At 41.1% G+C, this 14,746-nt stretch overlaps 1 protein-coding gene across 4 annotated transcripts in view; it reads left to right on the top strand.

Annotated features, from left to right (window-relative positions):
* The window catches only part of ZSWIM8 (zinc finger SWIM-type containing 8), a 177,317-nt gene that overhangs the window by 129,220 nt on the left and 33,351 nt on the right, over positions 1–14,746 (top strand). For all 4 annotated transcript variants that reach the window (XM_082269386.1, XM_082269385.1, XM_082269388.1 and 1 more), the window contains 2 exons: positions 3,910–4,008; positions 9,621–9,745. In XM_082269386.1, coding sequence (XP_082125512.1) covers positions 3,910–4,008; positions 9,621–9,745 — 224 coding nt within the window. The remainder of the gene's footprint in view (positions 1–3,909; positions 4,009–9,620; positions 9,746–14,746) is intronic.

The raw sequence follows: 14,746 nt of genomic DNA, 5'->3' as shown, positions 1-14,746 counted from the left end.
CCCCTTCGGCATGAAGGGTCGTCCTCACCCGTATCTGGGATGGGGACGTCTTCGCTGGTTCCCGAATCTGTGGACTCCCCTGGTACAAGTCACGTGGGTCCTTGAGGTCATTTCGTTTGGCTTACCCTCCTGTAAGGTTCTCCCTTCCAATGTGCGACTGTCCCTGATCTGCTTACAGGCTCTTTTTGGGACGGTGCAAGACATTTTACTTTTAAGGGTGATGGTCCCGGTTCCGACTTCGGAACATTTTCAGGGGTTTTTACTCAAACCTGTTTACAGTCTACAGGAAGGAAGGGAAGGTGCGTCCAGTTCTGGATCTCAAGGCGCTAAACTGCTTTGTGTGGGTGCAGAAGTTCAGAATAGTCAGTTCGCACGATGGTGGCTTCCCTGCATCAGGGGGATTTTTTCTTGCCTCCAATCGACATCAAGGACGCTTGCCTTCACATTTCAATATGTTTCGGTCTCCAGCGCTTCCTCCGTTTTGCTGTGGGAGAGGAGCATTATCAGTTTGTGGCATTACCCTTTGGTCTCGCTTCTGCTCTTCTGTCTTCACAAAAGTGTTGGCCCCGGTGCTAGCATTGTTAGCCAATGGGGATCATGGTACTGGGCTACTTGGACAACCTCCTTCTGCGAGCGGAGTCTCCTACTGCTCTGGTGGAAAACCTGGAAATCACCATACTAACTTTGAGGGAGTTTGGCTGGATTCTGAATTTTCAGAAGTTTGCTCTGGTTCCGTCCACAAAGCTGGACTATCTGGGTCTTACTCTGGACTCAGCCTTAGCCAGAGTTCTCCTTCCTCTGGACAAACTCCAGAAACTGCAGGCAATAATTCGTCTCCTGCTGTCCAGCAGATGGTAATCCCTCTGGACTTGCATGCGGGTGCTGGGCTTGATGACGTCTACCTTCCGTTTGCACAGTTCCATACGAGGTCCCTGCAAGGGAGAGTCTGGCCAAATGGGACAAGAATCCGCAGTTTCTGGACAATCCGATCCGGCTGAGCCGGGGGAACGAAAGAGTCCCTGATATGGTGGTTTCCTTCTTCAGCGCTTCGTCTGGGCAAATCCTTCCTCCCCCTGTATTGGACAGTGGTTACCACGGATGCCAGCCTGTTCAGCTGGGGAGCTGTCCTCGGCAAAATTTCTGCTCAGGGGGTCTGGACACTGGAAGAGTCCAGGCTACTGATCAATGTCTTGGTACTCTAAGGGAGCAGACTGTGTCTGGAACATTGGACAGATCGTCTTCAGGGATGTCCAGTGTGCATTCAATCGGTCAATGCCACGGCCATGGCTTATGTCAATCACCAGGGGGCCACAAAATTTGTCCTGGCGGCTCTGGAGGTAGCCGGCATTCTAAGGTGGGCAGAACAGTTAATTCCAGCCCTCTCCGTCATACACATTCCTGGGGTAGAAAACTGGCAGTCGGCAGGCGTTAGACCAAGGTGAGTGGTCCCTTCATCCAGAGGTGTTTCTCCAGTTGTGTCTCCGGTGGGGCATCCCCGAGGTGGATCTGTTGGGGTCCCCGGCTTAACAGAAAGGTGCAGAGATTTGTAGCTCAGTCACTGTATCCTCTGGCGACACCATAGACGTGCTGGTGACCCAGTGGGGTCAGTATTGTCTGATTTACGCCTTCCCTTCTCTCAAGCTTCTGCCAAGACTTTTACACAGGATTGAGGCTCAAGCATTTCGGGTCATCTTAGTTGCCCCGGACTGGCCGGGCTTGGTACGCTGACCTGGTGCGGCTGGTCGAGGAGGTTCCTTCCTCTCAGGGAGGATCTGCTGTCTCGAGAACCAATCTTCCATTCTGCTTTGCAGTCACTGGCTTTGTCAGCTTGGCTGTTGAACGCCAGGTGCTGATGGTTAGAGGTTTGTCTGAGTCTGTGATTCCAACGCTGTTAAAAGCTAGGAAATCTTTTTCTAGGAAGATCTACCATCTTACGTGGAAGACGTACATTGCATGGTGTGAGTCTCTTGGGGTTCATCCTCGCTCTTTTTTCAGTGGCTCGAATCTTGACCTTCCTACAGGGGGTAAAGCAGAAACTGGCCTTGAGTACTATCAATGGTCAGGTGTCGGCCTTAATGGCCTTCTTTCAAATGCCCTTGGCCACATACTACTTGGTGCATACTTTTCTTCATGGAGTTACCCCTCCAGTGCAGTCTCTGATGCCTCCATGGGACCTCAATTTGGTGCTCTCCGTCCTTTAGAAGCCTCCTTTTGAGAATCTTCTGGAGATTCCCCTGCTTATGCTGTCCCAGAAGGTTGCCTTTTTGGTGGCTTTCACCTCTGCATGCAGGGTGTCTGAATTGGCAGCGTTACCCTGTCTTTCACATTACTTGGTGGTTCACAGTGATAAGGTTCTTCGCCCCTGTCCGTCGTTCCTTTGTCCCGTTGTCTCTGATTTTCATTTGAATGAAGACATTGCGTTACCTTCCCTGTGTCCCAGGCCAAAACATCTGAAGGAAATTGCTTTGCATACCTTGGATGTGGTCTGGGCGATTAGGGTGTACCTGACAGCTACGCAGTCTTTTAGGAAATCATGCTCACTATTTGTGTTTATGGATGGGCCTCGGAAGGGGTTGTCCGTTTCCTCTGCGACCATTTCCAGATGGATCAGACAGATGGTGATTCAGGCCTATTCCTTCAGTGGTCAGTTTCCTCTTTTCCCTGTCAAGGCGCACTCTACTCTGTCGCTCAGTGCCTCCTGGGCCTTCCATCATCAGGCTGCAGGTTTTCATGGCGGCCACCTCGTCGTCGGTGCACACTTTCACAAAGTTCTATAAAGTGGATATGTTGGCATCTGCGGATGCTCCTTTTGGCTGCAAGGTTTTGCTGTTGTTTTGAGGACCTGGTCCTCTTTGAGGGTGTAATTTTTTTTCCAGATGAGCTCCAGTTGTTGTGGTTGAGCTCCTGTTTACCTGGTTGGCTATAGTTAGCCTTAGGAATTTATTTTCCGCTGTTCCCACCCCTCATGTTTAACACTGCTTTGGGACATCCCAATGGTTAAGAAGATCAGGAGCTGTGTCCGTCGATGAACGAAAGAGAAAATGAAATATTTGACTTGCCGTAAAATCCATTTCTCTGATGTTTGATGGACACAGCACTCACCCCTCTGTGGAGTTGTAATTCTTCTGACCCTGCTTGTAACAAAACTGAGTACCTATAGCAGAGAGAGGGAGTATACCCCCTGGGACTGCCCATAGGCGTAGCCAAACTTTTTTTTCTGCCTAGTGTCTTACTCCAGTATAACCTAATGGTTAAGAAGATCAGGAGCTCTGTCCGTCAATGAACATCAGAGAAATAGATTTTATGGTAAGTCAAAAATCCAATTTTTTTAATGCAAGCATTGTTAAGTTTCTGAGTTTGACTTTGTATCAGCATCTTACAGTGACCGGTGTGTACTGGTGGGGGACAGTCCCCCTGTTAGAGCACAATAGCTCAGCAGGGAGATCACTGTACTAATGTTGCATAGTTATTACAGCGAGCTTCTTGCGCTAGTTTGAACTAAAAAAAAAAAAAAAAAAGCTGCTAGTGTGTACCGGACTTTAGTGAGGCCATTCACCTGGCTGTGTGACGGCATTGTAAACTTCAGGAATTGATTGACAAAATTACAAATTCTAATAGGTAAAACAGCACTTTTATATGCATTTCATCGTATTTAGCTATTTCCTTGGCATTAAGCTTTGAATTCTTTTTCATATCTAGTATATTACAAAGGTTTTGATTTGAACCCTTCTAGAATGTCTGTAACATGCTGTATATAAATAAGAACTGTGTGCTGCCTTTATATATCCACTCTTTTATGTTGCTTTCAACGTCAAAGGGAAATGTAATTTATATTATTCTAGAGTAAGAGCACATGTACCGACAGCTGTGTGATCACTGGCTATTAGCTAATTTGTTTTCTTTTTGCAGTGGTATCCCCAACAGGTTCCCGTCCTCCAAGTCGTAACCGTAACAACGAGATGCCAGGGGATGAAGAGCTGGGGTTTGAAGCAGCTGTTGCTGCACTAGGTGCGTGTATCATGAATACATATCAGCCATTCACATTTTGTTTAACTCTTCATTTAATTAGGTGATAATTAAAATAAGACCAAGCATTAAAATTAGCTGGAGCTTATTAAACCATTAGGCAATTTCCTCATGGGCAAGTGTTAGATGGTTTTAACACAACTTTAAAACATACAGTGTTCAGCATAAATGAGTAAAATCTAACAGATTTGTCAGAAAACCTTTCCTTTCAGAATCAACATTTTCTATGAGACACTATACTACAATATACTCCCACAAATGCGAGTCATTGATTGTAACCAAGATTTGTTCATTTGCACACACAAAGTATTTTTCCTAACAAATTCATTCAAGACCATGTTGCAAAAATAAATACACCCCAACATACAGCTGTCTAATTATTCATTAAACAGGTGTCCAGCAGACAGTTGATTCTAAAATGGTGTTACTTAAAAAAGAAAACCTCTTCCCATTTCATGCTGTCAGCCATGGCACCACATGGAAGAGAAATGTCGCAAGACCTGAGAAAGAAAAATAACACAAGAAAGGTGAGGGCTACAAGAAGATCAGCAAAACTTCACTTATCAGTCAGAATACTGTAGCAAAAGTGATACAAAGATTGAACGGCAGCAATCTCACAGATGTCCAGGCCATCCACAGAAGTTAACGCCTCAACAGGAGCGTCTTCTGATGAGAACGGTTAAAGAAAATCGATATGCAACTTCACAGCAGTTGGCTAAAGAAGTAGAAGGCCAAACTGGGGTGATTGTTTCCTGTGACAAAATATGGTGTACACTGCAGTGGAATGGCATGCAAGGGTGTTGACCATAAAGGAAGCCTCTTCTGAAGCCCATGCACAAAAAAGCCCAACTAGAATTTGCCAGGGCCAGTGCTGAAAAAGCAGAATACTACTGGGACTCTGAGTGATGAGACCAAGATAAATGTTTTTGGAACGGATGGCTTCAAAACTGTATGGCATCGCAGAGGTGAGAAGTACAAAGAAAAATGCATGGTGTTGGCAGTGTCCTCGTGTGGGGCTGCATCTGGGAGTGCAGCTGGTGTCGGGGAGCTGCATTTCATTGATGGTATCATGAATTCACTGATGTACTGCTCTATTTTGAAAGAGAAGATGCTACCATCACTCTGTGCTGTTGGTCGTTGTGCACTTTTCCAACCTGACAATGATCCAAAACACACATCTAAGGCCACTGTTGCATTTCTAAAGAAGAACAGGGTGAAAGTGATTCAGTGGCCAAGTATGTCTCCTGATCTGAAACCAATCGAACACCTATAGGGAATTCTGAATTGACAAGTTGGGCATCACTCTCCATCCAGCATTCAGGCTCTAAAAGTGGTAGTTCCTGAAGAATGGAAAAAGATAGATGTTGTATTATGTAACCAATTTGTTCATTCCATGCATAGAAGCCTTGGTGCTGTCCTTACAAATCCTGGAGGTCATACAAAATATTAGATGTGGTAGTTTTTGTTGTGGGGTGTATTAATTTTTGCATCAACTAATATTTAAGTAAAACTTAAGATTTTGTAATTTAAGTTATGTTATTAACCTTACTTTTATGTAATGAGCTAAATAAATGTTCTTTAAAACTCAGTTTTGTCAACATTTTGGAAATTGTTCTTATGTTCATTGAGCTATTGATTAAAATCTTACTTTTCGAAAGGGGTGTACTCATTTATGCTGAGCACTGTATGTGTCCACCTGGAAGTATAAGGTCAATTGATTTTTATGGTGCTTTACTCTCATGTTAATAATTGGTTTCTCTTTGTACTTGGATTGTATCAGTTTTTGAAGTCATCATTTTCCAAATGCAACCCATGTTAAATCATTTTGTATATAATATGTAATATTTGCGTTTGTGGGGAGTGTGATGATTGTGGATCAGACCACTGCCCTTCTCAACAATTGGTGAGAAATGACTGTCCGATCTCACACCGCGCTGTCACTGATACACAACAATGACACTCTCAGCCTCACCCTGCACAAAGATTTTCCAGCTCACAGGACCACAATCTAAGTTCCATTAGGCTGAGAGTGGGGTTTAGTTAACTAAGCAGTTAACCCTTAAACTGCCACAGCCTACTTTTTACTGAGAAGTAGGAAACTTTCACAAGATTAGCAATATCAATTATTATTTTAAAATACACATCTCTACTCACACTGTCACTAAAGGGAGGTATATCTAAAGATTTACCATGTATTAGTGCTTGACGTAAGACAGGGATTCTTTAAGTTTGCGTTAGGGCATCAGAGACAGTTTCAACACTTCAAAATATGGTTTAGAGAAATAAGGAGTTGAACATAAAAATACTTGCAATGTCCTGGTTTACAGAGTACAAGTAATAAGCAAAGACGGTACAGTGGCTTTATTAAGTCCTGTTAGGTGTTCCTTGGTTTGATGTTACCCAAGAGTTGTCCAGTGTGGTTGCAGTCCACTCTTCTTTGACATTGAGGGGGTGTTGACAGAGACCATCTGACCAATTAAGCAGTGGCCCTGGGATGTCACGGTGTTTGACTGTATCCCAGGTACAGATTTCTATAAGTATTAATATCTATGAATACCTACAGATTACAGTCTGCTAACATTTGTTATTGTCCAGCATAAAATTAGCCTTGAAATGGATATAAATGGCATGTTTCGGATGTCTACTTTACCCAGGAGGGATAAGGTGTTCCAGTGGTTCTCCATATCGTCTTATATAGGGGTGTTTGGACTTAAAACGCTACAAATTAACTTAGGGAGGTACATATGTTCTTATTCTGCCTGTGCTGTTATTAATTTACCACTTATGAAATAAACTGGGATTCATGATTCTACCCAGGGGAAAGAGACTACAATGTGTATTGCCACATCAGCTAAAGTATTTATGACCAAGTATCTGTTATCCCTCTAGTTACTCAAGCGGGCAAGTCAGGTATTTTCAACCAGCAGTTTATAATACTACCCAGTAAGACAAAGACCAGTGCTGTAGAATGACAAAGACCAGCGCTGTAGAATGTTATCTTACAGCTTCAAATCCTTGACTTTGTCTTAAGTGCAATTTCAGACCTGCTCATAGCTCTAGCTGTGTTCAGTGCAGAAAGCCCAGCTGTGAACACATGACAAAAATATATATGTATGCAGAATGCCCACATTTTTGGAATGTATAGTTAGAGGAAATGATGCTTGAAATCCAATAACACAATTTTAGGTTAATAATTTTAGGATGCTCACCATTTGTTATGTTTTATGTGTCTAATTGTAGCCTAGGACCACTGCAGTAATGTAGTGGTTACCCATAGTAAAGAAATGTTCTTTCAGGGTAATAAGCTGGTATATGAAAGCAGAAGCAAAGAAAAAGTAAAGCTCTAGCTAATTGCTTCTATTATTCTTTTCTGTAATTTGCTTCATTATTTAATATTGATTGCTTTCCATGTACATCAGCTCCACCATTCTTTGCCCCTACTGCTTTAAGTGATCCCATATTTAATCTGCTTCCCAGGCTTTTAAATTGTTTGATGACAAAATTTTTTTCGCCATGCTAAGACTAAGATGCAGTTGGCTGCACATGACTTGTAACATGCACAGCTGCTTTATATTTGATTTTTGTTTTAAACCGTCATGTTGTCTTAGTATCCATTCTGTGGTGTGTTCATGTCTAGCATTAACATGGGGTAATAAATTAGGATCATGCAGAACTGATTGACAATAGTTAAAGAAGAAGTTAATCTTTTACTCAATCGTTTTTAGGTTGAATATGTAACATGGTCCTGTAGCTCTCCCTCTGATCCACCCCCTCCCTGTGACAGCGGGCCAGTTACCTTCTCCTGGAATCTGCTGTCAAAATTTGAAAATAGCATGGCCGTGTGGAGCTCTGCCCACACATCCTCGTTAGTCATTCAGAGTTCTGTGAATAAATGCCTACAAGTACGGTCAGCCTTTGCGGTTGACGACTTTTAGTTCTCAATGAACTGCGGGGGTGCTGGTGAGCGCTCTCGTTGTCCATTGAGCTTCCTGGACTGAAGAAATTGCCTGCCTGTATCAGAAATATGAGCAGTCAGCTACACTGACAGTCTTCAGGAGCCTGGCATTGCACCCACAATCTGTTGACCGCAGGTGCAAAACTTTACAGGCTCCTAAGTAAAAAAAAAAAAAAAAGATGGATGCATTTTTTTTACCTGTAAATTTATTTATTTTTTTGAAAAGGTCATTTATCCTTTAAGACATGGCTATTAGTAGTTTCTTGAATCGGCAACTAATTTGTTGAAGCTGCAGCCCTACCTTAAGGGGAATCAAATTAGGAGCCAGGAATGCACATTTGTAAGAAACTGAGTCTACTCTTTTAATTTGTTATAAAAGTGCAGATTTACCACTTGGCTAGGTCTGTGTGCTTGTTACTCACGTGTATTCTCTACCCGTCAGAGGAGAAATGTCTGCCCAGTGTTACCATCTCTAAAGCAAAGATTGTGATTGATAAAATGTCCGTTGTTGGCCCATTTTCAAAGATGCTCATACAGGAGAGCTTCAAAATCAGATGCATATTGTCAGTACATGTTGACATTCTCATGCAACTGGGTTTAGATTCAAACAGATTGTACACCCATTAATTCCTATGTATGCTATACCTACATTATCTGTTTATTGGTCAGTATAGTTAATTTCTTATCATTATTTATGAAGGCAGAAACGGCCTCCTCTCTCATTTCACCCAACAAGGGTAATCAATTACTGTCACATGTTTCATTTTTTTTTTTTTTTTTTTTAACCTCAAGACCACAAATGACCTTTGGAGGACTGATTACAAGGTCTCCATTAGAACAGTGATGTACTGTAACACAAACCAGCTATGCATTTGAATAATGGCTGAGCCCTTATACTCTCACTATACTCTAGCATCATCGAGTGCTTCCATGAATTTTGAATTATTGGAACAAATTAACTCTGTGCCCCTTTTGTCTTTGTAAAATACAGGGTCTTATTGAGTGACCGCAAACTGGATGTTTAAGGACACTGATTCAAAACTGTGTTTAGTAGCCTTTACCTCTAAGTCACATTGAAATGAACCTCATTGGTTTAGTAATTTAAGTTCTATCACACAATGTATCTTAAATTACCCCAGAGTTTAGAAAGAGCTCAGATTTGAGACAGATTTGTGGGTTTTGGGTGCTGTTTTCAGCAGATAAGGTAATGCTCCGTGTTCTAGAATAGCCATTAACAAATTGAAGAAAGGATTTTCTTTGAGAATATTCAAGTATAATATTTTTGACAAAAAAGCAACAGTTTTATGAATTAACACATCTAGATATTTTTGTGAAGGTACAGCTTCTGTTAAAAGTGGTAATGACCATTTTACAACCTATAGTATATATTGTTTACTGATGGTATTTTTCCCTGGCTTGAATCCCTCTGTAAGTTTTTTTTTTTTTTTTTTTTTTTTTTTTTTTTTTTTTTTACTTTTTGGGTTTTTTATTTTAAGTCTTGCAGCTGCTACCAGTTCTGCAAAATATCAAGTGCTTAAAAATCCACATTCCCATTTTTGTTTTTTCCCCCCAATGTTTAAAAGCGTGCCAACATAGTAAAACTAATAATTTTTTGTTTAACGCTCACTCTTTTGCACAGGCATGAAGACCACAGTCAGTGAGGCTGAGCATCCTCTGCTATGTGAAGGGACAAGAAGAGAGAAGGGTGACTTGGCACTAGCTCTGATGATTACCTACAAAGATGATCAGTCCAAGCTGAAAAAGGTATTTCCATGGTCAAAAACACAATGGGTTTTATTTACTAAAGACACATCCACTGTGCACTACAAGTGCACTCACTTGCTCTAGATCTGAGGCAAAGGTCTGAAATGAGTGGAAGCTCTGCTGATTTATATCATCCGAACATGTGCAAGCATAAATTCTGTTTTTTTTTTTTTTTCTCCTTCCTTGCATGTTCCCAATTAGATCTACAGCGACTGCACTTCCAGGTGCACCTCCAAGTGCACTTGTAGTGCACAGTGGATTTGCCTTTAGTAAATAAACCCCAATGTCAGTATGACTTGTTTTTGCCTTTTATATCAATTGACCCTTCCTTTTAGATTGTAAGTTCAAATGAGCAGGGTCATCTGATACCTCTTGTATTGAGTTGTATTGTAACTATACTGTCTCACTCCAACTGTTGGTGCTTTATGAATCCTGTATAATATATGTAAATAAGTAATAAAATGTAAGACTGACAGTGTACAAAAATGATCATTCTGCATGAGGACACATATTCGCAATGTAAAAATAGATTTTAGGTATGGAATCCAGTTTGACCTGGCATCAGTGGCATTTTTGGATATGCGGTGGAGAGCATAGTTACCCACATACCTCCAGTGGATGACTAAATTATTTTATTACATCACTCCCTAAATTTCTAACTTCTTCACTAGAAAGAACAAAGACACAAAAATCCATGCTAGACTGAGATACCCTGTCAACACCTTTTAAAGACTTATTATGTTGTTAATGTTCCCATTACCATAGCATAGGTTACCTCTAAAGGTTTTTTATATGCGTAAAAATCATATCAAGCGCTCCCTGCTTTGTAATGTGTAGGAGGGGTTTGTGGGGTAATGTTTAACAGAAAAAAAACTATCTGTACTGTTGGCAGGAGTGATGGGCTCGGGCGTCTTTGGATTGAGCCTGCCAGGAAGCCCTCACTGCAAACTGCCAATCATAGGCAGTGAGGCATTTCCCGACCAGCAGCTGCACATACACACACTGCCTATGATTTGCGCTGTGCAATGCTGGCTTCTTGGCCAGCTCGATCCGAGCCCATTGCTAGTTTGTAGCTCTTTATTATCAGTTGTAAACTATATTTGAACATTGTGTCCTAACGAAAGGGTTAAGCATTTAGAAGCTGGCCTCCTGCATTGTATGTTAATGAGGGGTAGCCCATTCTGCCTCGGGACAAACACTGAGACTGTCCTCAAAAGCTTGCAATTTGCCATGGTGCCTTCTCCTCAGGAACATCTAAAACGTAAGAAGTCTCTTTTTCTAATATTTGTTTTTTAGGTATTCTGTGAGAATGGGGTCAATTGACAAACATATAGTAAGGTTTTCTCAAATTTGACTGTAAAAAGGGAATACAATTTTTTCAAGTAAAGGCACAGCAATGTGCCTATGAATTTTCTAAAAATGTTGACTACTCCAGGAAGAGTTGAGTTCTAGCACCGCCCCATTTCTCTTTGCAAATCATAGCCCTCCCCTCTTCGGGGAATGCCCTACCCCCTTCTCCCCTGCCCACATAACCTTTTATGTAGATCCAAAGCTAAATACATCTTTTATGTAGATGCAAAGCTAAATACACTGAGTGACACTTCTGAGAGTGCTGGGGCAACTGACATCACATCCAAGATGGCAGAACCCAGCAACAGTTTTGTGGATTTTGGATGTTTACACAGGGGAGGCATTTACAGGTAAATCACGTGCATAAAATGTTTATTGTACATATAATTGTATGGTAAGATTTTTGGCAAAAAAATCTAGCAACATGGTCTTTTTAAGGGCCGGTTAAAACCTGCACCATGTTTCTGAGCGATGTTTTAGCCCACTCATTTGAATGAGCTAAAATGGGCTAAAATTGCACTGGATCGCTACTTTTTAAAAATGCACTGCCCCCGTATTGCATGGTACTGTGGCACCATGTGATCTGGTGCAGGCAAAAGCACTGCATTTGCATTCTGCGTTTGGGGATGTTAGAATTATATTGCACACCCAGAACATTTTGAACGAGGTGCAGGAAAACTTTCCCATATGTTGTTTCATGGATAGTTGCAGAATTAAATGAAAAATGAAAACGATTCTGCAAATATTCTTTCAGCTCTTTCTGTCATTTTTTTTTCTTGCCTGAATGCTACAGCTTATTATTTTTTTACAGGAAGGTTTAACATTTAGGGGCAGGCAGAGAGAATTTAGCAGTTCGTACAGCAGGACTCTAGAACACTGGATTTTTTTTCTTTTTTTTAGGCTTTCTTTTATTTTCATCTGGTGATCCAGCCAGTACGTCTGTTGTTTTTCCAAAGAACAATCTCTCCAACAGAATGTATAGGTTAGAGATGAGACAAGTCAATTAACATTAGCAGGGGTTCTTACAATTATCAGCTTTTTATTTATCTGTGTAAAACCTTTATCTCAAAAGGAACAAAACTGTTGCTGTAACTACTTTAAAAAAAATGTGATGGTCTTTGGCATCAATTTGTTACTTTATTTAAATCTGCTAGTACAGCTAACACTGCTCCCAGACTGATAATGCTGCTGTCCAAAGATGCCCCAATGCTCCTTTATCAAGAATGGGAGCATTGTAATACAGGAGGTGTGTTACTGGCCAAATCACCAGGTGAAAACAGAGGGGAAAGAAAAACAATGCAGCCATCACATCCAATGATTAGTAAGCTGGAATATAATACAATTTTGGTTTTGGATTTAATAACTTTAAAGGAATTTTCAGGGTCAAGCACATCATTTTTCAAAGCGGGATCCTAAATGAAGGAAATAGTAGCCAATAAATCAATCATTTACAGACTCTGTTTTCCACCAGGTCCACTCAGCTTGAGCAAAAAAAAAAAAAAAAAAAAGTATTTAGGTTCATAGTTCTCTGTGGTCCTTTAAGATGGTTTTGCACTAATTTTGCTATTGTATTGTAAGTTTGATATGCTTGTAATGTTGCCCACTTAGTGGTGACTAATGAAAACGGTGAGCACAGAAGAGTATCCTAGACTGTGCTTGCCTCTGGGTTTTATTATACCTAAGGCAGAGAGTGATAATTCACCCTTATCTATTTGCTTTATAGCTCCACTATGTGTCCCTGAACAGTCTAGCTGTATAGCTGCGGTATGAATAAAGTATAATTAGCCACTGTTTGCTTAGGAAAATATATAGAATGATAAATTGCTTAATATTGTACTATAATTATATTATGTTTTAAAAAATATTCTGTTAGTAAAAATGGCATATATTCATTGTGACAACTGGATCTTGGGACTTGCATATTTTAGTTGCCTGTCCAATGCAAGGTACATTTTGTCAGGGCATAGGATAATAATTTTCAGTAACAGTCTATTCATTAAGGTTGAGGATTGCATGTTCATTTACTTTCACAAAGATCTATCACTAGATGAATACACATAGCACTTGGCCAGCAGTGGATGATAAATAAAATAAACATTTCTTTCCAGCCATTGCCCCAAATGCCTAAAAAAATATGGGTGTTCTAATGGGAAGGGGGAGGGATTTACAGCCAGTACTGATCGCTGCCCCCTCTCCATGCCTACGCATCTGTCCTGCTCAGTACACACAGAGTTTGGGCCTGCAGCCTCATTATCAAGCACTAATAAACCATAAAATGTAATGTTTTGCAGTTTACCAATCATTAGCTGTGGTGTCTGTGTCAGTTTTCTTTTTTTTGGCTTTTCCCCCCTCTGTTTTCACTTGATGATCTGGCCAGTAACATCTCTATTAGAGTGCCCCCAATCTGAACGAAGGAGAACAGGGGACACCTCTGGACAACAGCATTGTCAGTCATGGGGAAGGGGAGTGTTAGATGTGCTAGCAGATTTAAATACCCTAACAAAACTCCAAACTCCAGCTCACACTTTATGAGCAGTTACAGCAAACGTTTTTTTTTTTTTCCTTTTGGGACAAAGGTTTTACATAAGTAAAAAAAAAAAAAAAGCCGATCATTGTAAGCACCCCTGCTGATATTAAATGATTTGGCTCATCTCTGCAACTGATATGTAGTGATGGAGAGCTTGTTCTTTAAAAAAAAAAAACAGACATGCTGGATCACCAGATGAAAATAGAATAAAAAAAATGAATGCAGCCTTAACGTCTAAGAAATAGTAAGCTGCAATGTAATGTTTTCTTTTGGGTTAATGCTGCTTTTAGGGCAGAGAGTTTTGTGAATAATTGCAGATCAAATAGTGCGCTTTCATTTACTAAAACACAAGCTAACAACATCACAAGCAGGCTTCTACTACAGTCTGATACAGCTTAGTGTAGTATATGGCTATTGTCAGCTTGTGTTTTTGTGAATGAAAGCTGTCATAATTTACAACAGCAGCTGAGAGTCTCCACTCTGTTTCTCTAATAAGCAGGCTGCAGGTCCCCAGTGTAAAGTAAACAGGACACATGAGGAGCCAGCACTGCACAGCAGAGCGATGTTCTTTCTAGCAGCTTAGGAGGAGAGGGGCAGGGGCTGTGTGTGCTTTATGTGCTCAGCCTGTCATGCCCCTTTTCCTTCTAAGCAGTTAGTAAAACTCTGTCTCCATTGATCAGTGTTTTCCGTTAACTAAGCAGGAGGGCTGGGTTATCTGTCCCCTAATACAGCTCAGCAACCCGTGCAGGGATTTAGATGGGAACATGTGCTATGGGCACAGGATACCCTGCAGGATTTAAAGAGCTGTCTTTCCTTCTGGTGATCTTTAACTTATGTTTTGTGTTAAGCCAGCCATAGATTATGCAATTTTATTTTCTTTAACCACGGGATGAAGGAAGAAAAATGGCACGATTCCTCCATCAGAACAGTCAGTGTTGATGGAGGAATCCCTACTGCTGTACTATTCAATTCTGACAGAGGTTTCCCCACAGTCCGAATACAATGATCACTGCCGGTGGCTTTAGTTCTTTGATAGCTGCTGGCAGTCATCGCGTGTGAAAAACCCAACAGGCTGGTTGTATTGAATCGATGAATTCACTTCTGTGTAACCAGCCTGCCCATAG

The sequence above is a fragment of the Pelophylax lessonae genome (assembly GCF_965119305.1).
Source record: "Pelophylax lessonae genome assembly, chromosome: 9".
In the NCBI taxonomy this organism is placed as follows: Eukaryota; Metazoa; Chordata; class Amphibia; order Anura; family Ranidae; genus Pelophylax; species Pelophylax lessonae.
The sequence above is the reverse complement of the archived record's forward strand: the minus strand, read 5'-3'. Positions and strand labels throughout refer to the sequence as shown.